General features: G+C 53.3%; 1 protein-coding gene across 15 annotated transcripts in view; it reads left to right on the top strand.

Annotated features, from left to right (window-relative positions):
• The window catches only part of MICAL3 (microtubule associated monooxygenase, calponin and LIM domain containing 3), a 238,895-nt gene that overhangs the window by 181,047 nt on the left and 31,938 nt on the right, over positions 1-25,910 (top strand). For 11 of the 15 annotated variants that reach the window (XM_003278329.3, XM_030815781.1, XM_030815782.1 and 8 more), the window contains 6 exons: positions 3,723-3,918; positions 13,507-13,760; positions 17,788-17,925; positions 22,549-22,662; positions 23,438-23,578; positions 24,097-24,179. In XM_003278329.3, the coding sequence (XP_003278377.2) occupies positions 3,723-3,918; positions 13,507-13,760; positions 17,788-17,925; positions 22,549-22,662; positions 23,438-23,578; positions 24,097-24,179 (926 nt within the window). Of the gene's footprint in view, positions 1-3,722; positions 5,370-13,506; positions 13,761-17,787; positions 17,926-22,548; positions 22,663-23,437; positions 23,579-24,096; positions 24,180-25,910 lie in introns of those variants that run through there. The other 4 variants (XR_004030947.1, XM_030815785.1, XM_030815789.1 and 1 more) reach the window with 4 other exon arrangements.

The raw sequence follows: 25,910 nt of genomic DNA, 5'->3' as shown, positions 1-25,910 counted from the left end.
TTCCCTGAAGTGATAGTTCTTATCCTGTTTTTCTTCTCCCATCTAAAAGAAATACCCCTTTTTGTTCCGTATTTATGGAATTCTCAGAAAGCTGATTCTTGGGTAGTTGCTTGACTTTATCTTCCTTCCTCATCTGCTTTCCATTGAATGGCAGTTGTCAAAAATAAATGATGGAAAGAATCAAATGGCGCCGCAGACAGGGTATCCTCAGCCCTCGCCTGTTCATTATGGGGTGGCCGCCGTGGATTTTGATGAGGAGAAGGAAGGGGTGGGAAGACTGGTATTTGGGAATGATGAGCTAGTGCAGTTAGGGCCTTTGCTGTCCCCGGCCTGGGAGGGCAGGTCTGGAGAAACTTGAGGTCGAATCTATCAGGATTGCTCTCTGCCTCTTTTCTGCCATTACCCGTAGTCCACATTTCCTCATCTTCCAGATGCCCTAGCCCAGCATCATCGCATATTCTTTCTGTGCTCTGAGCTCGGTGTTGAAGAATGGAGCAGTGATGTTTAAAAAGGTCCCCCACCAAGGATGCAAAGGCTAAAACAGGTGGGCACGTGTACAGGGCACAAGTGAACCCAAGTATTCGTGTTTTGCCCCTTCATCACACCATTACCTGAATTTGTATATGAATACACCACTGGATCTTGCTTTTTTAGTAAAGATTCTCTAGTAAATTTGGAAGATGCTATTTGGTGGAGGATGCCAGTAATTCCAACAGATGTGCCAAGACCTTATCCTGTGACTACCAGGGTTCGTTAAAAGCTCTTTCTCAGGCCGCCACAAAGACGTTCAAATACTGCACACAACGGAAGTGCAGGCTTTCAGAAAACACTTTGTGCACAACCTGTCATGCCACAAAAATTGCTAAATCACCCGCCACTTTCCTTTAGCCAGGTTTTGCCTGATGGACCACCTGTCTCTCAACACTGGCTTGTATGATGTGGCATGCCAAAACCCAGCGTTGTCTTCTAGAGCTTAGAATGTTGCAGGAATCGGTGACCTGCCCAGCCAGGATGGCAGCCCAGTCATGGCCTGCTCCCTCCAGCACCTCTGCCCCTTCTCTGCCTCCTTAAAGGTCTGGTAACACGGCTGGGCATGGTGGCTCCCGCCTGTAATCCCAGCACTTTGGGAGGCCGAGGCGGGCGGATCACAAGGTCAGGAGATCGAGACCATCCTGGCTAACATGGGGAAACCCCGTCTCTACTAAAAATATAAAAAACTAGCCGGGTGTGGTGGCAGGCGCCTGTAGTCCCAGCTACTCGGGAGGCTGAGGCAGGAGAATGGCGTGAACCCGGGAGGCGGAGCTTGCAGTGAGCCGAGATCGTGCCACAACACTCCAGCCTGGGCGACAGAGCGAGACTCTGTCTCAAAAAAAAAAAAAAAAAAATCTGGTAACACCAGGCTGCTACCACATGGCACTGTGCCTCAGCCCTGTTTCTCAGTAACGACTGTTCGCTCTCCAGAGCCTGTGGAAGCAGCTTTCCAGGAGTATGCACACAGTGGTGGAGAAATGTTACTGGACACCAGACTTGCTGCTTCACTCATGTTTCCTGGGCACTCCCCAGGTGGCAGGCGTTAAGTGGAAGAGGAAGGTGACCGTGTGTGTGGGGTGCAGGGTCAACACGCACCCCCACATGTGTATGTGTGGGTCATGTCACTCGGTGTCCATGACGGCTCTGGGAGGTGGGTGTTGCCATCATTTATCTATCAGGAAACGAGCTCTGAGGAGTTCTGTAAATTTTCTAAGAGCCTTCAGCCAACTACTGGTGGAGCCAGGCATCTGTAAGATGAGGAAATCCGACCTGGGGTTGCCTGCCTCCACCTCGACCTGGTGCTACTCATATTACAGGGGACACACCAGAGGACTCATGACGGCCTCCTCTGACCAGGATCAGGAGGACAAGGGACGTCAACGGAGAATAGTGGTGGTGATAAGGGAGGCAGCGGAACTGTTCCACGTTAAAGGAGACAAAGCACAGTTGTAAAACACATTTTCAAAAATCCGAGTCCATAGCAGTACTTGAAAGTATAAAGTTAAAAATGGGAAAAAGTGCTTCTTTACCAAAGAATGGTAGTGGAGGAGGAGTGATGGGAATTTTTTTTTTTTTTTTTTTTTTTGAGACGGAGTGTCGCTCTGTCGCCCAGGCTGGAGTGCAGTGGCACGATCTCGGCTCACTGCAAGCTCTGCCTCCCGGGTTCACGCCATTCTCCTGCTTCAGCCTCCCAAGTAGCTGGGACTACAGGCGCCCGCCACCATGCTCAGTTAATTTTTTGTATTTTTAGTAGAGACGGGGTCTCACTGTGTTAGCCAGGATGGTCTTGATCTGCTGACCTTGTGATCTGCCTGCCTCAGCCTCCCAAAGTGCTGGGATTACAGGCGTGAGCCACCGCACCCAGCCGGAGTGATGGGATTTTAAAATCACTTGGTGTGTGTGTGCCTGTGCATTGCAGAGAGGCCTGACTGATGGGGAAGTGTGCCTGTGCATTGCAGAGAGTCCTGACTGATGGGGAAGTGTGCCTGTGCATTGCAGAGAGTCCTGACTGATGGGGAAGAAGTGTGCCTGTGCATTGCAGAGAGGCCTGACTGATGGGGAAGAAGTGTGCCTGTGCATTGCAGAGAGGCCTGACTGATGGGGAAGTGTGCCTGTGCATTGCAGAGAGGCCTGACTGATGGGGAAGAAGTGTGCCTGTGCATTGCAGAGAGGCCTGACTGATGGGGAAGAAGTGTGCCTGTGCATTGCAGAGAGGCCTGACTGATGGGGAAGTGTGCCTGTGCATTGCAGAGAGGCCTGACTGATGGGGAAGTGTGCCTGTGCATTGCAGAGAGTCCTGACTGATGGGGAAGTGTGCCTGTGCATTGCAGAGAGTCCTGACTGATGGGGAAGAAGTGTGCCTGTGCATTGCAGAGAGGCCTGACTGATGGGGAAGAAGTGTGCCTGTGCATTGCAGAGAGGCCTGACTGATGGGGAAGAAGTGTGCCTGTGCATTGCAGAGAGGCCTGACTGATGGGGAAGTGTGCCTGTGCATTGCAGAGAGGCCTGACTGATGGGGAAGTGTGCCTGTGCATTGCAGAGAGGCCTGGGCGCCACCTCTGTGAGCGGTCGGGCCTGGTGTCCTTCCTCTGAGCAGCGGTGCTGCGGTAGGGGCAGCATCACCCACATGGCCTTATGAAACCGAAAGTGCCTTATCTAACTGTGAGGAGACAGATCCGCAGCATGAGACGTTCTTCAGGCAGCTAGCCAGGCCCCCTCACTGGTGTGGCACGTGCCTGTTGGGGACTTGGATCCCAGGGCAGGCAGTGGGGGATGCACCTGGTGGGGGCCTGGATCCCTGCAGCAGACTGCACCGGGGATGCCCTTCTTAGGCAAGGCTGCTTCAGGGGCACCTGGCTCCTGGCTGCCTGCGGTCTGGCCCGCACCCCTCACCACCAGTCACTCTTGCGGGGAGACTGTGTCTCCCCTCTGGGGGCCGGGTTCAGGGTGATGAAGGAGAGAGAACGCCCTGACCTGGAGGGCAGACAGGGCCACCTTCCTTTCTCCTGCATAGTGAAATTCCCACTCTCATGCCAGGGTCTTTTTCTGGCCTCTGGCAACTCTGCGAATGCTCTGACCTTTGTCCTGCCCCAAGTCCTGGCAGGAGGGCCTGCAGCCTGGGTGTCAGCCCCCACCCCGACGCCCCGTCTGTGGTTGGACCTCAGTGCGGTGCTTGTGTGCTTGTCCTGCAGGTTCAGGCGTGAACGGCCTGGAGGACCCCAGCATCGCCAAGCGGCTGAGGGGCACCCCAGAGCGGATCGAGCTGGAGAACTACCGCCTGTCCCTGAGGCAGGCTGAGGCGCTGCAAGAGGTACCCGAGGAGACTCAGGCCGAGCACAACCTGAGCAGCGTGCTGGACACGGGTGCCGAAGAGGACGTCGCCAGCAGGTCAGCACGCAGGGCTGCAGGGCGCCCACCCGCCACACGGCCCTAAGAGCCTCCTCACCTCTGTGTGTCTCGGTTTCTTCTCGGTGAAGGGAGGCCTCCTGTCTTTCCTGCTGCCTGCAGTCCATTCTCCCCAGTCCCTTTTAGGTTCTTAGCCTCATCTTCTAGTCATTGAGGACTCCTCTATCAGACTCAATTCAGACATTCAGGAAGTATTTATTCCTTGAGGACCTGACATGTCACCAGCTCCAAGTTTGTCATTGGGAAGGAAAGTGGCAGGCTCTGCCCCCGGGTTGTTCACAGATTCAGCAGAGGGAAGGACGGGCACACAGGGAGGGACTCTGGGTGATTCAGCCACCAGTGCACCGGGCCGTCTTGAGGGAGGCCCAGTCCATCTCCCCAGGCATCTTTTTTTCTCCTGTACTCCAGGGACCACATGCAGCACCAGTGGACGCATGCTTAGGCAGTCCCGGAGCTGTAATCACATCCAGCTGGGTGACACCTTTGGGGATGTGCATGCTATAACCCCAGGACTCCCTATATCTGCTGCCCTGCACCCCAGGGCTTCCCGTATCAGTGGAGAAGGCTTCAAAGTGCTCAGCCGATTACAGATGATCAAGAGAGCCAAGAATCAAAAAGGGGGCCGGTGTCCTGCAGGGCTTCAGGACAGGAGCACAGGCTGCAACCCCAAGGGGCAGAGGCCTCGAGTGGCCTTGGAGAGCATTTGAATCACACACCAGGCACCTTGATTTAGCCATGATGAAAGGAACATGTGGGGATAAGGAGAGCAGAGCAGTTTTTTTTAAGGTCCAAGGACACTTTCCAGAAGGTGTTTGCTGGGCCGAGCTGCTTTCAGCTGCACCCGCCACCTCAGCCCTCGTGTCAGATACCCTCTGCCTAGATTCATTCTTGGGCTGCGTCACAGACCACTCCTCCATGCATGCCAGGGGCAGCCTCTGCCTTGGTGTCTGCAGTTGCAAAGCTGTCACTGATGGCGCATCCTCATCCAGAACTCTGCTTCCCTATCCAGAGCACCCATGGAGGCCCCACTCTCCCCACTGTGCCCAGATGAGGGGGAGCCCTCTCTCTCTCTACACTGACCCTGCAGTGAGGGTGAGAGATGCTGTGTGTCAGAACGCATTTATAAACCCTTGAGCAGAGCTACTGGCTTGACCTTGGGCTGAGTGTGGGTCAGCACCATTTTCTCCACTGTAATTTATAAATTGTGAGTGGCAGTGGGGCAGCAAGTTCATGTAATGTAGCAAGGACATTCCAGGAAGACTAACCCCTGGCATTTATGGCAGGTATGACAGGAGGGCAGCACAGAAAACATGAAATCAGTCAGCATCTACGCAATGCAATACATGCCTCATCTTGCTCAGATTGAAGTTAAAAAAAGATTTTAAAATTAGCATTCATGCTGGGCACAGTGGCTCATGCCTGTAATCCCAGCACTTTTGGAGGCCAAGGTGGGCACATCACTTGAGGTCAGGAGTTCAAGACCAGCCTGGCCAACATAATGAAACCCTGTCTCTACTAAAAATACAAAAATTAGCTGGGCATGGTGGTGCACACTTGTAATCCCAGCTACTTGGGAGGGTAAGGCATGAGAATTGCTTGAACCTGGGAGGTGGAGGTTGCAGTGAGCCGAGATCATGCCACTGCACCACTGCACTCCAGCCTGTGTGACAGAGTGAGACTACATCTCAAAAAAAAATTAAAATTAAAATTAAAAAATAAAATAAAGGTCAAGCATGGTGGCTCACACAAGAGAATCACTTGAACCCAGGAGGTGGAGGTTGCAGTGATCTGAGATCACACCAGTGCACTCCAGCCTGGGATAAGTGAGACTCCGTCTCAAAAAAAAAAAAAAGATAATTAAAATTAGCATTCAGTGTTATACAGAATGAAGAACAGTCTCTTAAAAATGAAGAGCCGGGTGCGGTGGCTCATGCCTGTAATCCCAGCACTTTGGGAGGCTGAGGTGGGCGGATCGCTTGAGGCCAAAAGTTCGAGACCAGCCTGGCCAACATGGTGAAACCCCATCTTTACTAAAAATACAAAAAATTAGCTGGGCATGGTGGCGGTCGCCTGTAATCCCAGTTACTCGGGAGGCTGAGGCAGGAGAATCACTGGAACCCAGAAGGCAGAGGTTGCAGTGAGACGAGATTGTGCCATCAAACTCCAGCCTAGGCAACAAGAGCGAAACTGCATCTTAAAAAAAAAAAAAAGGTGAAGAGCCCAGCCAGGTGTGGTGGCTCACACCTGTAATCTCAGCACTTTGGGAGGCTGGGGTAGGCAGATCACTTGAAGTCAGGAGTTCAAGACCAGCCTGGCCAACATGGTGAAACCCTGTCTCTACTAAAAATACAAAAACTTGCCAGGTGTGGCGGCACGTACCTGTAATCCCAGCTGCTTGGGAGGATGAGGCAGAGGTTGCAGTCAGCCAAGATTGTGCCACTGCACTCCAGCCTGGGCAACAGAGGGAGACTCCATCTCAAAAAAAAAAAAAAAAAAAAAAAAAAAAGTGAAGAGCCCAGCCTGGTGCGGTGGCTCATGCCTGTAATCCCAGTACTCTGGGAGGCCGAAGCAGGCAGATCACGTGAGCCCAGGAGTTTGAGACCAGCCTGGGTAACATGATGAAACCCCATCTCTACAAAAAATATGAAAATTATCCGGACCTGCCTGTAATCCCAACTACTGAGGAGGCTGAGGCAGGAGAATCACTTGAACCAGGGAGGCAGAAGTTACAGTGAGCCAGGATCATGCCATTGCAATCCAGCCTGTGAGACAGAGCAAGACCCTGTCTCAAAAAAAAAAAAAAAAAAAAAAGCATCTAGGGGAAGGAGCTATAAATGTTGTCTTACTTCCCTGGGTGGCCGTAGGACACAGGACAGGAAGTGCGTGGTGTTTTTCTCTGTCTTCCCTACAGCACCAAGCACAGAGTTGGATGCCTTTCCAGCCCTCGGTCCTTCCTTGCTGAGATTAGTTAGACTGGAAGATGAGAAATGGCATCGTTTTAAGGCATTAACCATTCCAGCCAAGGAACTCTCATTTCACAAGTTCAGTGAACTCTTAACTTTGGCCTCTGCTGCAGGGGACAGCAGCGTGATGTTTCAGAACCTGACTTTGGAGTCAAACAAAGCCTGGATTTGAAGCCCAGTTCTGCCACCTGCTGGCTGTTGGCAATTTACTTAACCGCTCCCTGCCTCAGTTTCCTCATCCGCAAAGGTGCTGCACTTCATCGGTTTGCTTTGAGGATTAAGTCGTATAAAGCACGGACAAAGCCTGATGCCCGGAGTTACTGCTCCTGTTACTCTCCTGGTGCAGCACAGGTCTCCCTCACCGCAGGGCCAGGGGCAGGGCCAGGCAGCCTTGTATTGGTTTCCTTAAACAGGGGGTTAATGTCGGGACTTGGGCTTGGCTCGAGCTCACCCTGTCCGAGAATGTTGGTAACCAAGCTTTCCCATGCCAGAGTCACCCAGGGCTTGTGATGAAAGCACAACACACTGGGCTGAGTTTCTGATTCAGTGCCTCTGGGGTAAAGCCCCAGAATTTTTAGTTCCCAAAAGTTCCCAGGTGATGCTGTGGTCCAAAGACCACAATTTGAGAAACACCACTTCAATGTTTCTAAATTTCTCTGATGATAAACATCACCTGGGTTGCTTGGTTAAACATTTAATTGCAGCCAGGCATGGTGGCTCACACCCGTAGTCCCAGCACTGTGGGAGGCCAAGGCAGGAGGATTGCTTGTGTCTAGGAGTTCAAGATCAGACGCTGCAACAGAGCAAGATCCAGTCTCTACAAATTAGCCAGCGTGGTGGTACGCTTCTGTGGTCCCAGCTCCTCAGGAGGCTAAAGCAAGAGGATCGTTTGTGACCAGGAGTTCACTGCCTGGGTGACAGAGTGAGACCCTGGCTCAAAAAACAAAACAAACAAACAAAAAAAGTAATTTCTAGGCCCTCCCTGGAGTATCTAATTCAGTGGGTTTGGGGTGGAGGCCAGGAATGTCAGTGTCTAACAGATCCTCCAGGTGAGTCTCATAATCAATTCATGGTTTAGTCACACAGGCGCCTATAAATCCCAAGCCTTGTCACAGACCCTTGGCCCAGGCCTAATCAGCTTCATGCCTGTACCTTGCAGGCAAGGTGGGGCCTATCTCCTGGAGGAGACCCTGGAAATAGCACCTTTGTTTTCACTGGAAAGGCCAGTTGGCCAAAGCCAAGGGAGGGCTGGCTTTGTGATGTTTGTGTTGTTTTCTGTGACTGCCTTCCTTTCTGGAAGAATGCGCCCCGGGCAGCAAAGGCAGCTGGTGCAGTGCCCACGTGCTGAAGTTCTTTAGCGTTTCCACATTCTTGGCTCTAGAGAGATGTCAGGAAGGCCAGCACACACAGGTATGTTTTCTGATGGGACAGGCGAGGTCACAGAAAAGTGGATGGCAGGCGTTGCTGTCAGAATAACACGCAAGTGAGAGAAGGCCACTTTTTCAGAATAACACCACAAGTGAGAGAAGGCCGCTCCCTCAGGGCTGGCTGTGAATAAATGGGGATTTCTGCCTGTTCTCTCCCTCCCGCCTCACCCCCTTTTCCTGCAGAAGCAGCTCCTGAGCCATTGCCGAGCAGGATGCTAGTTTTAGCATGGATTACATTTCCACCGTGTGAAGCCTGCTGCATGATGTGCATCTTCTCCAGCTACCTCCTCAGCAGGAGAGTGTTTGCACAGTTGTCAGGGGAGGGAACCTAGGGGCACGGCCCAAAAGAACAGAGGATTTCAGAGTCCCTCTGATTACGAGTGGGTTAATTTAAAAGTGAAAACCATGGTTCCCCATTGCTCTTTAAAAACCACCCAGGGGGCTGGGCGCGGTGGCTCACGCTTGTAATCCCAGCACTTTGGGAGGCCGAGGCGGGCGGATCACGAGGTCAGGAGATCGAGACCATCCTGGCTAACACGGTGAAACCCCGTCTCTACTAAAAAAATACAAAAAATTAGCCAGGCATGGTGGCGGGCACCTATAGTCCCAGCTACTTGGGAGGCTGAGGCAGGAGAATGGCGTGAACCCAGGAGGCGGAGCTTGCAGTGAGCCTAGATCACACCACTGCACTCCAGCCTGGGCGACAGAGCAAGACTCTGCCTCAAAAAATAAATAAATAAATAACCTCCCAGGAACTTCAAGTGGTTCCTGGCAGCAGCCTGCTCTTTCATGGTAGGGTCTGCTTGAATTCCTGGTCTGCACTTCTCAGGTTGCATCCAGGCAGCCAGGAGCTTGATCAAGACCTTCTTCCTGTTCTTGCCATCCTGACAGAGGCTACTGGCTGGGAACTTTTGGGTTCTGGGAGAACCACCCAGGAAGGCACAGCATGACTCCGTGTGGACCCTGGTGGGAATCCCCACTTCTCCTTATGCAAATGACCCAACTTCCTTAGGCTTCGGTCTTGTCATTTATAAAAGCAGGGCAGCCCCGTGACCTAGAGCATTTGTGCGATTAAATCAGCTACCCACGGGAAGCACCTTGTGCTGCGGGTATGCGGTCAGGGCTGCCCTCCGTCAATCACTGTCATCCTCGGATCTGCCCCTCTTGACACAGCAGAGGACTGCAGAGCACATCAAGTGGAGCAAACTTTGTCTGTTTAGAATCAGGTGCATGTGCCCGTTGGATTTCTTTCCCGTGCTGGGTCCGCCAGTGTCTCAGTGAGAAGACAGCTGGGGGGAGATTCAGAGCAGGTGCTTCGAGTTGAGTAGCTGGGTATACACTGAGGCAGGGAGGGATTTTGCCGGACACTCTTCTAACTGGAACGGCCAGCACCTTCTGATGGAGGCTTTACCAGGAGACAGTCGGGCTGCAACCTCTGACACCTCTGAAAGTAGCGTAAGCCTGCCCTGGCTTTCACTGCAGCCCCTGGCACATTCCTGCTGTCCTGGCCACACTTGGCCCTGTGAGAAGCACAGTGGTGACCCGGCACCTGCCCTTGGAGAGAGTGTGACCCTGGGGGAGGCAGACCCGAATCAAGCAATCTCACAGGACAGTGTGTTGTCACCAGTGCCAAAACAGATCCTGTGAGGAGGGCAAGGTGATCCTGATGACTAGATCTTCTGGTCCTGTCCCTCCTGGGAGGCAGTTCTGAAAAGTTAGCCTCCCAGAGGGAGGGGGAAGTTGTCTGTGTCACATCTGTTTCTGGTGTAGTGATCCTCTGTGCTTAAGAAGTTTCCAGGCTGAGGTCCAAAGGGTCGGCCACACTGCAGGTTCCTCCCTCCTCTGCACCCTTCCTCCAGAGATGCAGGTGCTCGGAGCCTCGAGGTACTGAATTCACACTGCCAATCTTGTGTGTGACACACAGGACCTGGTCCAAGCCAGAGACTGCCCCAGTCCTTTGAAAATGATGGGCTGGAAAGGAGTTGGAAACCCCTGCCGGGTTCCTCTGTGTCCTTCACGAAGAGAGGGTGGCCTGTCTGGGAGCTGCAGTAGCAAGCGCCAAGGTCTCTGGGAGGTGGGCTGGGTTTGCAGCTGATGCACGGAGGTGAGGGTTGCTTTCTGCTGTCTTCTGTGCTCCCGTGGTCCTTGAGCTGTTGTGAAACCAGCTGATGCGACACGGCTGTGAGCTGGCCGAGCTGGCCTCATCTCGGGGCATCTATTCAGTGCCCACATTGTGCCTGTGCAGCTGTCCTCACGACATGGCGCAGGGTGAGGACAGGCCTGTGCTGAGGCCCCCTCCCAGTGAACTGCAGTGCGTCCCTGCCCGGCTGCCAACTGCTGGCCAGCCTTGCACAGGCCCTGGCTTCTCAGCTGGGAAGGAGAAGCCAGGGGGCCTTCCCTTGGCCCAGCGAAGATTTAACATGAGCATAGATGCATCCTTAGCCTTATTTTATGTTTAAACGGTGTTAAATGACATGCACTAGGTTATGTATCGTTCATTAATAAGAAAGTAAATTAATGAAAACACAAGCGTAAGGCAGAAAGAATACCAATAAAGGTAGTGCTAAAAAATAATCAAAATCCAGATGCCAAGTTTTCCGTGGCCCAGATTCTCAGGTTTGCCCACTTTCGACCTCTCCTCCTGGCCCTCCGCCCACTGTGCCTGTGTTCTGCTGCGCTTTAGCATGATGTGCGTACACCTTTCCTCCCCTTGAGAATCAGGAGCTTTTGTTATTTTTATTTTATTTTTATCTTTATTTTTTGTACAGACGGGGTCTCCCCGTGGTTGCCCAGGATGGTCTCAAACTCCTGGGCTCAAATGATCCACCTGCCTCAGCCTCCCACAGTGCTGGGATCACAGATGTGAGCTACCGGGCCCAGCTGAGCCTAAGAGTCTTTTCTGTGTTACCTTTGTGTTCCCTACGGTGTCTGGCAAGTGCGTTGTGAGGGGAAGATAATTGAGTAAGTTTTATTCAGGTAAATGAACGAGTGAAGCCGATTCACTACCCTGAGCTCCTTGCAGTATATTCCTGTGTCCACTGGCTGAGCTGTAGGTGCTCAGAAATGTTCGCCGAGTGAATGAATGAACGTGTCATTGAGCAAACTCAGAGAGCACAAATAACTCACAGTCACACAGCCAGCCAGTAGCAGAGCTGGTGTGGCACGGTGAGGAAATGGCCAGCTGAAAAGAGGGAATACAGCCCACAAGACTGCCCCACTTCTGACCCCAGTGGTGAATTCCGGAGTCTCCCAGTATCACCCACAGGTTTGATAGTTTGCTAGAGCTCGCAGGACTCACTGAAAGCTGTTGTACTCATGGTTATGGTTCGTTACAGGGAAAGGGTACAGATGTCAGTGAGCCAAGGGAAGAAGTACATAGGGTGAGTCCAGGAAGGAACCAGACTCAGCTTTCGTTGTGCTCACTGTGGGGCCAGGACAGCCGTACTCTCTTGGTATCGATGTGTGACAATACGCCAGGAGTATTGCTCACCTGGGCAATACTGAGACTCTGTGTTTGGAGTTTTTATTACATAGGCAATGATTGATTGATTGATTGTCCACATGGTTGATCTCAGTCTCCGGGTCACTGGATACCGTGCGACCCAAAGCCTCACCCTAATCACATTACTAGACTATGCAACATGACCCGAGGCCTCTGGCAAACAGTGACAGCCCCATAGGCAGGGCATCCCGGGCGTGTCTAGGTTACTTTCGTGAAGCCAAGGATGAGGGCTGGGGTCCTCTCTTTGGACAAGGCGAGATTCTTCACCTGGCAGCGATCGCCCTGGCAGTGCCCCTCAGTGCTCATCGTGGTGTATTCACTGGTTTGCCCTCTCACACACAAGCGGGCTGGGGGAGAGCCTGCCTGGGCAGAGAGAAGACACACCCTCGCAGGAGGTCAGGGCAGATGCCCCCTCGTGCCTGATGCTTCTTGGATTTTGTTGGGCCAGAGGTCGGGCCATGGCTTTAACGTGAAAGCTGATTTCCCCTGGCCTCTCACTGCAGGCAAGCCCTCTCCTGAAAAAGATGCTTTGGGAATTATCAGACCACGATAATTTGTGCAGCAATGTTGGGGCTTTTGCGCATATTGGAGCCCCACAGGTTGCAGGGAACCCGGTTTTGTTCCTGTCCTGCCTCCCTCCACAGGGCAGGAGTGGGGTACACTGCTGCAGGAGGGTGGCCAGAGCGAGGAGCTACGGTTTGGGTAGTGTCCGTTGTGGCGTGTGCATTCTCACAGGCGTGCAGTTTCCTATGTCAGCCGCACTTGCCTGCAGCTGCGAGGGGAGTGCTTGGCAGTGCAGCAGCCTGCAGGAGCGACGGCCCTGGGGTTGTAGGTTTGTCTCCGTTTCCCCGCCATCTCTGTCCTGTGGCTTTGCAGTGAGCGGTGCCTTTGCCGTCATTTCCCTGTGTGTCCCCACAGTGTCCTGCTCAGGGATTGGCACGTGGTAGGGTTCTAAGGAGTGCCGGGAAATGGAATCTGTCGCCCCACCCCAGCACACGGACCTTGATCATCAGCCGGTTCAGTCCAGGCCTTTCTGGGTCCCCCCTCCCCCCACCACGCCCACAGTTCTCCTGAGAGGCTTCTGACAGGCCGCACTCACGCGGAATTGAGTTCCTCTAACCAGACAGCGGGCCAGGACAATCTATTCTCGATTCCCAGGGTTATGGGTTTATATCAGAACGAGTCCACTGCCCTGCTTGTGCCCTCAAGGCCGTCTGTGAAACGTAAACCAGCAATCTCGGTGTTTGCTGCTTGAAGCACCCTGAGGGATGGGGCTGTGGCTTGAGTTTGAGCGGCTGCGGTCAGGAACTCCCATGGGCTCCCTGAGGAGCTGCTTTCCCAGTTCTGCACACTCCCCTCCTCAGGCAGAGGCTGGGCCAGACCCACAGGCAGCCCTCAGTGGTCCCCTCCCCACCCCATCCACCTGAGGACAAGCGCGAGAGGTCTGTGAGCAGGAGGCATTCTTCCCTTTGTCCCCTTAGTCGGGCTTGGGTAGGTGGCTCCTCTTGCCCGGGTACCCTGTCCTGCTGATGCCCGCTCTCTCCTCCCTCCTGTCTCTCTCTGCCTGCTCAGCAGCTGCTTTGCCTGACACGCATTGCTTCTGATGGTGACCCTTCCCCTTCCCCTTCTCAGCTTTTCTTCATTCCCTCACTCTGGCTATGTGGTTATTTCCTCACAGTAGTTCTGAGTCTGAGATGGAGGAGGAGGAAGAGGAGGAGGAGCAGGAGCCTCGCCTGCCCCCGTCTGACCTGGGTGGTGTTCCGTGGAAGGAGGCCGTGCGGATCCATGCCCTTCTGAAGGGGAAAAGTGAAGAGGAGCTAGAGGCCTCAAAGAGCTTTGGGCCTGAGAATGAAGAAGAGGAGGAGGAGGAAGAATATGAAGAGGAGGAGGAGGAGGAGGACTTTGACGAGGAGGAGGAAGAGTCCAGTGAAGGTCAGAACAAAATCTCTGCTCCGAACTCTGCCCTGTCCCCCAAAGTGATCTGTTTCATGCGTGAGTGTAAGAGGTTTCTGGGGCTGACGTCACACAGACGTGCCTCCTGCACAGCCCAGGGACCACCCCTCCTGACCTTAGACATGGGGGGCAGGGGGGAGGACACTGTGGTGTTGAGCAGGCGGTTGGCAGTGGAAATAATGTCCCTTGTGCACGTTGGTTTAGAAATTGGAAGTGGAAGGCAGAGAGCCAGTCCAAGGACTTTGCCTTGTAGTTTCAGTTGAAAAAATTATTTTAATAAAGAAAGGGAATTTAGCTTTCTAGAGGATTCCCTGATCCTAGTCTGGGGTTTCGGAGGTGGCTATGAGCTTAGTGCCCACTGGACGGGGCTCAGTTGATGGCACGCAGGGCAGCGTTTTGGGGACAGTGTCCTGAAGGGAGACTCAGGCTCAGGGGCCAGCTGCTCTGGTGGGTTCTGAAATAGTCTCTTGCCTTGGACTTGAGATTTTTCAATTCCACCTGTCTCTGGCTGTGTGTGGCCTCAAGTGATGAGGAGGGACTTGCTGGGCCTGTGCAGGAGAGAAGGCCATTCTTTCTCTGCTCCAGCAGTGTGGAAGTCTGGGGGGTGGTGAAGACGGAGCCAGGGCGGGTGGAGATCTGAGTCCCCGAAAGATAAATGTGGAGTGAGCAGGAAGGACATGACCTTTAATTTCTGAGCACCAGTGACTCCCTGCAGCGGTCAGAGGAATGGTTGAGTTCTCAGTGACCCCAGGCCCCACTGAGCTGGCACTGTGCTCATCTCTGCTTCTCCTGGCACCTGTGTGCTTGCTGCCCAGTCCCATCCGGGGGGATCTGTTTTCTCTGGCACACAGGCCTGAGCCCTTCCCTGACAGGGCTCATGTTCCTGATCCAGTCCCCCGGGAGCTGTGCAGCTCCGGGATGTTGGCCCCGGTGAGGTGGGTTGGGCCAGAAGGAACTGCACCCTTGGGCATCCGCCTGAGCAGTCGGGGTCAGGAGCGGCTCTCCCAGTTCTCTACTCTTCCCTCCGGAGGCAGAGGCTGGGCAGGACCCACAGGCGGCCCTTAGTGACCCTCACTCCCACCCAGTCCGCCGTAGGAGAAATGGGGTCTGTGAATCTGGGCTGTCCCTCCATGCCGCTGTGTCTGTGGAGCCAGGTGCTGGCATGGCCTCTGCTAGCCAGCGGAGTGAGCACGCACAACTGGTCCAGGGCACGGTGTTTTGTTTGCACCGTTCCAGACGTCGTCATCTCCATCTGATGATGATCACTCGGCAGCTTTGAGCCCCGGCACAGCTTAGGGTCGAAGCGCGTTCCCTTTTCAGGAGAGTTGAGCCCCCTTTCCTTCACGCAGACTTAATTTCCTGGACTTAGTCCTAACGTCAAGACCAAACCTGTAGGAAAAGAGCTTTAACTACACAAACACATACTGACAAATTCAGCCGAACTCCGAGAGTCCCGGACCGGAGCCTGTGTCCCTAGCCCAGGTGTGTGTCGGGCAGCCGACGGTGCCTGTGCAGGCAGTGGCTGGACACCACTGCTCCCTTCCCTTCCCTCCCTGCTTGATCCCGCTGTGGGATTCCTGATGCTGTGTGGGTTTCTGGCTCCCCCTGCCGTAGAAGGGGAGTACTGCCCCTGGGACACAGAACTGCAAGGCCAGTGGCACCAGGTACCTCCCACAGGAAGAAGATTTGAGGACATTTAAAGGTACCCACTTTGCCCCGTGCCCACCTTCTACCCCAGCTCCCTGGCAGCCATCCAAAATTTGCCTCCAAGAGTATGTCTCACAGACAAAGGTCTGTGTTTTATGGAACTGTGCTGACGGGCTCTGCACACATCTCGCTGGGCTACTCTCCGTGGTCCCAGCCTGCCCAGACAGTCAGGCGCAAAGTAGCATGTGAGTCAGAAGAGGTTCTGGAGGAAGTTGGAGAAGGCTCCAGAAGTGGCCTCATGGAATGCGGCCCCATCTATGCCCCATATGTTTTGCTGCAAGCTCATCTCCATCCAAGACTTGGCTGCTTCTCTGATGCAGGAAACCTATCACCAGCGCAGGTGCCTTTAATGTCTCTCTGAGAAAGGAGGAAATGCTGGCTTGTGCTGTCGATAAGTCCCCAAGGCTGCATGTATTAGCAGGAAGCACGGCAGGACTCTGAGAGAAGAGTGCCTCTCTTCTCTTTGTTGCTGAGAAGGTAGAGAGAGGCCCTGCACTCTTCGACTTACCTTCTTCAGTCCTGTGACATCCAGGCTGTTAGGTGACTCTGCTGTGACTCAGTCCCATCCAGCACCGTAAAGAAAGGCAAATTGATGGCCGGGCGCGGTGGCTCATGCCTGTAATCCCAGCACTTTGGGAGGCCGAGGAGTGTGGATCACCTGAGATCGGGAGTTTGAGACCAGTCTGACCAACACAGAGAAACCCCGTCTCTACTAAAAAATACAAAAAATTAGTTGGGCGTGGTCGCACATGCCTGTAATCCCAGCTACTTGGGAGGCTGAGGCAGGAGAATTGCTTGAACCTAGGAGGCAGAGGTTGCGGTGAGCTGAGATCGTACCATTGCACTCTAGCCTGGGCAACAAGAGCGACACTTTGTCTCAAAAAAAAAAAAAAAAAAAAAAGGCAAATTGGCCTCAGAAAAAGTCCACAAATCTATAGAGACCAGCCACATCTATAGAGACCAGCAACTCCAAGGGGCTAATACCCCACATACAGCTTGCAGGGCCAGCAACAACTCTATAGAGACTAGCAGCTCCAACAACGGGCTGATACCCCACATACGGCAGAGCACAGGGCCAGCATCACACTTGGGTGGTCTTGCTGGTCCTTTCTGCCCATTTCACATTCCCTGTTGCTTGAAGAGGCTGTCATAGTGACTGAAGCCAAGGCCAGATTGTCTGGTTAGACTCAGAGGAGGCATGTCACCCATTCCCAGATGGAAGCTGGCTCCTGGCAGGAGCACGAATCCTTCAGATCGGGTGACACCTGCTCTTACTGCCTGAACAGCCACCTTCCCTTCCCAGTTGCTAGCTGTCCCTTTATCTTAACCCACCTGTGTGGCACAGTCCAAGCTAAGTACAGGGATCCCACAGGCAGGGATCCCACAGGCAGGGATCCGGAGGGGCCACTGGTGAGTTTCCGTGTAGCTGAGAAACCAGGCCTTGTTTCCAGAGGTGATAAGCAGGGCACCACATGGAGTTCTCAGGTGAGGGCTTTGACCTCAGAGAGCTGTTGGTCTCGTTCTCGCCTGTGAACTTCCAAGGGTTTGGAAATGTACATGAAAGAGCTCTGCTTCCCTCCCAGCCATTGCCTCCCCTGACTCTACCCTCCGCTGGGATCCATGTCGTTGCCTCAGACCCGGCATGCATCATGAGGCCCACTAAGGGACGGGGACTTTTTCTCTCCAGCAGCAGCTCCAGCTGTAGAAGATGCAAACCAAAGTGCCAGCAAAGTCTATCTCTGTCCTGTGTGAGCTGGCCGGCTGGCGGCAGAATGACACAATCTCTTCCCACCTCTCTCGTCACCTGGCCATCAGCTGGGCGAGTGGTGGTGGGCACCTTGCTATGTTACCAGCAGAGAGGCAGGATAGTGCATTCCTGGGGTCTCACACTGTGCTAGGGACGAAGCAGGTCCTTGTGACCCCTTGGGGCTGGGCCTGCAGAAGCAGGCTGGAATCTGCTCTTTTTCTATCTTGGTGCATGGGCCCGCTGAATGCAGCTTAGGATGAAAGGAGTCTCAGAATGGAACGTGTGATTCTCTTCACTGAATTTAATGGTACACATATGGCGGAAATGACCGGGTCACACTGAATGAGCAGAAGGACTGTGCATGTGTGTCTGTGTGTCCGTGCATCTGTGTGTGTGTGTATACATGTGCATACATGTTCTTAATTTTTACTTCTTTCTGATTCATACTGACCCTGGCCAATGCTGTAACTTCTCTTTCTGTTTCCTTTCCCATGCTATTTCATCCCCTCCTTCCCCACCTCATTTCTCCACCCCTCGACCCTGGGACACTAGCCGGGAACCTGAGGCTCCAGCAGGTCATGCACACGGCGGATCCTCTGGAGATCCAGGCTGACGTGCACTGGACTCATATCCGTGAGAGAGAGGAGGAAGAGAGGATGGCGCCGGCCTCTGAGTCCTCTGCTTCCAGAGGTAAACACTCCCAGCCCCAGGCCACAGCGTGCCCCGAGCACCGCCTGGCTGCTGCCTCTGTCGCCACAGGGGGCCTTTCTGTCAGGGCAGAGCCGCCCGAGAGGTCACACACGGGAGCCAGGTGCATCCCACTTTGCTGCTGTCAGTTGTGACACCTGTACTTTTCATCTGAGGATATGTAAAGTTCTCTGTGGATTAAGAGGTTGTGGACTCTTTCTCCATTGATGCAAAATGGTAAAATGAACCTGATCTTGGGTAAACCAAGAATTTTCTGTCTTTCTCTCATGTTTCTGGTCACCGCTGCTCTTTCCTCACTTTGTAAAGTGTTCTGGTACTTTCCTCAGAGTGTGACTGGACATGAATGTGTGTTGGCAGGAAGGGGGCAGGAGGGGCATGTTTGGAAGTGAAATGAAGTCTTGGAAAGAGATTTCTATCCAGGAGGCCTCCACAGTAGCACTGTCTCCAGCCCCAGGCTTTAGGTGGGACGGTCTGTGTCACACAGTAGGATGAAGATGCACCTTATTCTGGCTTTTTTTAAGAAAGGAATAGCAATAAGAGAAGAACCATGGAGACTGCTGAGGGACATGGTGGCCACTGTGCCATCTTCCCCAGCGTGCCGTCTTCCAAATACTCACCCTCGGTGTCACCTCTGCTGTCGCTCCTGTGTGTGCACATTTTCATTCAGCGCCGGTCACGGGCCACACCTCCTGCCAGGCTCTGAGCATACAAAAGGAGCATTTCCTGCCATCATGAAACAGCATCTAATAAGACGTTTGTTCCTCCCTGGTCCCAAGTCTTCACCTATAGGCAAGACCAACCTCCGTTTCCGGCTTGTGGCGGCACCATGAGCACCTGCAGCACTGGGCTGGCCTGTGAGCTGGGGAGCGCTCTGCAGCCCTGGGCCAGAGGCGGCCCTACCTTAGGTTTTCCCTCTTCTCTTCTCATCCTGATTCTCCATCACACAGGTTAACAACAGGGCTCGCAGCCCTTGTTGGTGCCGGACAGGCCTCTGTCCTGAACGCCTTCTCAGTTTCTTTCTGTTTCGGGTTTTAAGGATGACCTTGGCTCTCCTCGTTGGGAACGCATATTGCTGTGTAACTTTGTATTTGTCGTCTGTTTTAAATTCAGTGCCCGACCTTCCCTCCATACGCCGCGCGGCAGTGCAGGCCTGGCTGGAGACGGTCTCCGGAGGTAGTCTGGTGATGTTCACTCTCTCCCCACTCACCATAACCTCTCTCTAGGCGGCTCTGCTGGTACCTTAACACTAGACTCCTGGGCCTGTCGCAAGTGCATGCCAGGGCGGCGGAGGCGGGTGGGGGCACCTGCATGCCTTGCCAGACAGCCCGCCCTTGCATGGATCAGACGCACACCCCCTCCTTCAGGGCAGCTCAGAGGGAAACGTGAGGGCAGGCAGGACAGACACAGGCAGGTTTTTATTGATAGAGTCGGGTAAAAAGGCCAAAGCCAAAGGAACGTTTTTGGCACTGAGAGTTTTAAAGTGTGTTGAGAATGAGGTGGGTACCGATTGAGTGTGAAAGGAGAGGAATCAGAAGATATTCCACAAGCCTACCAAGCTATCAGAGAAGGAGGCCGTCAAAACCAGGGGGTTTATGGGAGGATGACGGTGGAGAGGGAAGAGCAGAGGATGGGCAGGTGCCATTCAGCAGAAGGTGGGGACAGGCTGGGTGTGACCAGGGGTGACACCAGCCAAATCCAGCCCGAGCTGCAGGCGTCTCTTCAAGTACAAGAGATCGTTGAGCAGCCTGAGTTGTCCTTCCTACATGTTTCTGGAAGTGTGCGCTTCTCACCGAGGGGCTCCTGGCATTTGGGGCAGGACAGCTTTTTCCCTCGCAGAAGGTTTAACATTCTCGGCCTCCGCCCTTGGAATGTCCGTGCAGCCTCCACCACCCATGAAGACACCAAAAATCCCTCCATGAGTTGTCAGACACTGCCGGAGGAAGGGCAGTGTTACCCCCAACAGCACCACTGTCCTAGCGGTCACTTCTGGGATGCGGACATGGGAGCTCATGGGGCTTCAGCAGCCTCTCCCTGTGTCCTCCCGGCAGTGGGAGAAACAGGCGCACACAGCCGCAGGGGAGGGCCACTGCTCTTTGCGCAGAGACGGCCGGCTCCTCTTCTAGGTAGTGTGGGTCCCTAGGGCGGTGGGGCAAGAGCCTCCCAGCTGGAGACTGAAGGAAACCAAGAGCTGAGCGGGTCAGTGGCTCCTGGCTTTCATAGCGCGTGGCTCATCAACCTGCGTGGCAGCTTCTAGCACCCTGCTCTCCGTCTTAACCTGAGTTTCACCCCCAGATCCACCCCTCAAGCTGTGTCTCTTTCAACACTGCTGCTGCTGCGTTGATATTTCTCACCTGTTTATTTTTTTAATCTATGTGACGATTGTTCCTTTCAAGGTACTGCCAAGGAGTGTAGACTTCTCACCCGCCTGACTCTACCACAGGCATTTCTTAGTAGAAAGAGCCGTGTGAACGACCAAGGCACCAGGGCGGGATCAGGCTAACCCAGGGTGCCCTGGGCTGTGCCCGGCTGGGAGGCCTGTGTGGGTCTCCTTGGTGCTAGCCTCCGGTTCCCTCGCCAGCAAGAGTGTAGAGTTGCCATCTTGATCCCTGGGCACCCAGATTCACCCCAACAAATCTGTCAGGCACAGTGGCCCTCTCCATGGGATGGGCCAGGTTCTGTTCCACACGGAGCTTTTGTTCCTGCTTTTCAGAATCGGTGTAGTGCAGCCATGAATTCTTTTGTCTTTGCCTCAGAAGTCCCACTCCCTGGTGTTTGATGAACTGTCTTCCTTGAGTGGCCAAAAGCAATGTTCTCACACCGAGGTTTTAACCAATAGAAATACTTGAGGTATCTCCCCCCTGCTTCCCCCAGCAGGTGCCGTTGCTGTAGGATAGCATTTGGCACGGCCAGCTCCGTGGGCCACTCTGGTATCTCAGGGAGGCTCATGGCCTAACTGTCAGCTAGTCTGGGAACCCGCCCATCTCTCCCTGTGACGTGGGCCGTCTGTTTCCTTCCAAACCTGTTTCATACAGTTCTTCAGACACTAGATTTGAACCGTCATCTTACAAACTGTGCATAAAAGATAAACATAAGCTTAAGGAATTATTAGCGAAACAAAAAATCATATAACTGCCACCCTGGTCAAGAGATAAAACGTTACCAGCATCTTCTAAGTGCCTGGCCTGGGGAGAGAAGATGTTGCTTCCGAGGCTGCGCCCTCCCATTTCCACACAGCTTTTTAAGAAATCCACCTAACCGGGCGCCGTCAGTTCCCCACTCCCCAGCCTGGGCTTTGATCCGTGCAGACTCTTGTATATGGACAGCAGAGCATAACTCCTTTCTCCTGAAATTGAAACCCTTAGGGGTAATTTGAGGGTGGCTGGGCTTGAACCCTAGGAGAGCCCGCAGACCCCCGGCCGGTGGTCCTGTGGGTCTCAGGTGGTGCGGGTCTCACAGTGTCCTCAGAGCAGAGCGTGCCGCCCTCTTCCTGCTGGTGCAAGTTTGGAGTGTGGGAGGTGGGGACAGGCTGTGTGCGTGCTTAGGGGTCGGCTCCTGGGGAGGGGAAGTTGTCGAGAGCTTTGCCTCATTTTGCAGCCCTGAAGGGCCACTTGGAGTCCAGAGGATGAACTTTACATACCTTCAGCCCCCAATGCCCTCCCAAAGTATTAGTATTGCTCTAAATTATCGCAAGGGAAGCTCATCTGGTGCCCCTGCATGCGGTGCTGTGGACAACCCCTCAGCTGACTGGACCTCGGCCTTCTCGCTAAAGAAACGGTCCCTCTAATTATATTGCAGGCTGAGTGTTTCTTACCCAAAATGTTTGAGACCAGAGATGTTTTGGATTTCGAATTTTTTTCAGATGTTGTAATCTCTGCATATACATAATGAGAGATCTTGGGGATGAGACACGAGTCGAAACACGAAATGTATTTATGTGTCATATACACCTTGTACACGTAGCCTAAAGATAATTTTATATAATATTTTTAATAATTTTATGCATGAAACAAAATTTTGGGTGTAACTGTCACCACATGAGGTCTGCTGTGGAATTTTCCACTTGGCCTCTTGTCAGTGCTCAGAAAATTTCAGATTTTGGAGCATTTTGGATCTTGGATTTTCGGATTCAGGATGCTCAGCCTGCATTATGAGGGTTGAATGACCCATGGTGTGTGAGGCAGTCAGCACACAGCCAGGCTTTGGCAGATGCTGCTGGGCCGAGGCCCAGAGAAGCAGCATTTCGCCTTCCACCCTCCTCCAACTGAGGTTCCTACAGCAACCTTTGGGGGAAGAGGAACAATGCCCCTTCAGCCACTCTTCTCTTCCCACTTGGCCCTAGCATTGAGAAATGCCCACCTCCTGTGTTTGGGGGCCCCGGGCCCTCCCAGCACCCATGCTGTGTGTGGAGAACTGCCCGCCTCCTGTGTTTGGGTGCCCCGGGCCCCCCCAGCACCCATGCTACATGTAGAGAGCCCCCTGGGCCTGGCAGCATCTCCCCTCTCCTGGGGCCTGCATGGAACCGCCCTGAGAAAGGCAGTACCCCCATGAAGATGCAGCCTGTCTGTCCTCCTTTTCTTCCTTCCTTTGAACCTTTCTGCTTTGCAGCCCCATTGGATGAGAATGACCTAGAGGAAGATGTGGACTCGGAACCAGCCGAGATAGAAGGGGAGGCAGCAGAGGATGGGGACCCAGGGGACACTGGTGCTGAGCTGGATGACGGTAGGGGTCCGCCCTCCCCGCCCTGTGGTGGGAGCTCAGGGAAGGTGAAGGCAATATGCTTTCCAGCAAAATCAAGCTCAGTGAGGCCGCCATTGGGCCTCCTGGTTCCTTCTTGGCTCCATCATGGCTGGAATGCATCTCATTCCACCCAACCACCACCTACCCACGAGCACCAGGCGACTTGGCCTGCAGTCCTCCAGCTGCAGCTGGGTGCCTGAGCCAACCTGTGGCTTTATACAAGGCCTTTAATTCTGCTGACTGGCTCCCAAAGCTAGATACCTGGAGATGTGTTCTGCATCGCAGTCTGATTGTGGGGGGCTGAGGGGGTCAGGGACGAGGCTGGGAAGAATGAGAAGAACCCAAGCTTGTGAGGGGGCGCAGGCCTCAGCTGTGGAGTTGGGGCAGCAGTCAGGGCTACTGAGAGGAGGAGGTGCATAGAAGTGGGCCTGTGAGGCCAGGCCTGCCCTCCACAGGCACACCCTGTCTTTCTCTGTCATAGCCCATCATGTGTGACTGTTGCTGTATTTTAAAAGAAACAGAGCCCCACAGGCTTTGATGTGGCCCCGCATTGCAAAGGCAGGAGGGTGCTCTTGGCCGGGCCCCTCAGGAGCGTGGGTGGTCTGGTAGGCAGGTCTCTCGCTGCATAAGAAGGGCCTCCTGGCCTGCACCTGAGCAGTTGTGTTGCAAATGAGCAAGTGGCGCGGCTGCTCTCAGGTGGAAAAGTAGTTGGCCTCACTTAGGGTGTGCACCCGCTTCTGCCCCTTCCCTCTGCCAGATCAGCACTGGTCTGACAGCCCGTCGGATGCTGACAGAGAGCTGCATTTGCCACGCCCAGCTGAGGGGGAAGCAGAGCCAGAGCTGAGGGTGTCGGAAGATGAGGAGAAGCTGCCCACCTCACCAAAGCACCAAGAGAGAGGTGAGCCTGTCATTGATGGGAGAAACAACTTCAGAATTCCTATGAGGGCCATGTGCACACAAGAGTGGCTCAGGGGCCAGGGGCTTCAGAGCAGAGCCATGGTGCACGCCGGCCTCCAAGGTGCGGGCAGCTCCCTGCCTTTTCCTCTTCTGTCCGCCCTCCCTGTGCCACAGGCTGCTGCATTTGCTTTGGCCAAAGGCCCTTTCCTTGCATCGTTTGGGTGTGGGAGAAGGTAGAAGGTTTGTCCTGAAGCTCTGTGTGCAGAGCCTGCACGTGGAGGAAGCCCACGCTCTGACCTGGTGTTGACAGGAGCACCTGCAGAGAGTGCCGGGCAGCCCTGGGAAGGCGGCTCCAGGACCCTGGCCTCTGAGAGAACCTGTGCTTTCCAGAAGAACTGGGAGCAGACTCAGCGACTCGCCCTCCACCCTCCCCTCCATCCTCTGGGGCTGGCTGATAGGGGTGCCCTCCTGGCACATGGGGGGCTTCCTCTTGTAAGTCCCTGTGTTCATTCTTTTCAGGTCCCTCCCAAGCCACCAGCCCCATCCGGTCTCCCCAGGAATCAGCTCTTCTGTTCACTCCAGTCCACAGCCCCTCAACAGAGGTAAGGGTTTGGGGCTCGCTATGGGGTACAGAGAACTAATGGGACCCCAAGGACACATATTAACTTCTCTGTTTCAGGGCCCATGGTGTGGGTCCCACCAAGACTGGGGCTAACATAGCCTGCTGGCCTCCTCATTCTGAGGAAGACTGAAAACTATCATCCTCCTTGTATTAAGTGGAGCTGTTGATGACAGGAGTGGCCTTGGAGTTCTAGCTCAGTACTCTTGGGGATGAGGCCGTCTGGGTGGCACCTACTAACTCTGCCCCACTCTGATCCCAAACCTGAGTCATCTACCCCGTGTCACTGTGTTAGGTCCACATACCACACACCATATGTTTAATTTAAACATAAATTTATTAAAAATAAATAATTTGTTTGTTTGTTTGTTTGAGACGGAGTCTCGCTTTATCGCCCAGGCTGGAGTGCAGTGGCGCGATCTCGGCTCACTGCAAACTCCGCCTCCCAGGTTCACACCATTCTCCTGCCTCAGCCTCCCAAGTAGCTGGGACTACAGGCACCCGCCACCACGCCTGGCTAATTTTTTGTATTTTTAGTAGAGACAGGGTTTCACCGTGTTAACCAGGATGGTCTCGATCTCCTGACCTCGTGATCTGCCTGCCTCGGCCTCCCAAAGTGCTGGGATTACAGGCGTGAGCCACTGTGCCCAGCCTAAAAATAAATAATTTATTATATTTAATAAATGTATAATAAACAGGTGTATTAAAATTGTTTATAAATTATAAATAAATTTATTAAAATTTGTTAGAACAAATTTATTTTTTATAAATTTATAATATATTAAAAATAAATAATTATAGTTTTTTATGATAAGTGGTATAAAACATTTGATATTTTATTAAAAATAAATTTGCTTAAATTAAAGCAATAATATTGATGGGATGATTGGTTTGATATGACAAATGCATTTTTAACATTATGTTAAAATAAATGTATAACTGTTGAAATTTACAACATCTGGCCAGGCGCGGTGGCTCACACCTGTAATCTCAGCACTTTGGGAGGCCAAGGCGGGTGGATCACGAGGTCAGGAGATCGAGACCATCCTGGTTAACACAGTGATACCCCGTCTCTACTAACAATACAAAAAATTAGCCGGGCGTGGTGGCGGGCTCCTGTAGTCCCAGCTACTCGGGAGGCTGAGGCAGGAGAATGGCATGAACCCGGGAGGTGGAGCTTGCAGTGAGCCGAGATCGTGCCTCTGCACTCCAGCCTGGGCGACAGAGCGAGACTCCATCTCCAAAAAAAAGAAATTTACAACATCCATGCAGACAGCTTGTGGTGTATGAACCACATGGGGAATGCTGCGAAGCCAACTGTGACAGCAGGTCCTGTGGAACATGGTTTGGGAAATACTGTCTGCAGGCCAGATCAGGGAGAAAGTTGGAATACAAGGCCTGTATCTGCTTGATACAGTCTTTGGGATTCTAGGAAGCATGGAACTATTCAGTGATTTTTTTTTTTTTTTTTGAGACAGGATCTCACTCTGTTGCCCAGGCTGGCATGGGCAACAGTGCAGTGGCATGATCATGGCTCACTGCAACCTCCAACTCCTGGGCTCAAGCGATCCTCCTGCCTCAGCCTCCCAAAGTGCTGGGATTACAGCATGAGCCACTGCGCCTAGCCTGTTCACTGATTGGATTTTTTTTTTTTTTTTTTTTTGAGATGGAGTCTCGCTCTGTCGCCCAGGCTAGGGTGCAGTGGCGCAATCTT

This window comes from Nomascus leucogenys, chromosome 7b (assembly GCF_006542625.1).
Source record: "Nomascus leucogenys isolate Asia chromosome 7b, Asia_NLE_v1, whole genome shotgun sequence".
Taxonomy (NCBI): Eukaryota; Metazoa; Chordata; class Mammalia; order Primates; family Hylobatidae; genus Nomascus; species Nomascus leucogenys.
This window is presented reverse-complemented; position numbering and strand designations above follow the sequence as displayed.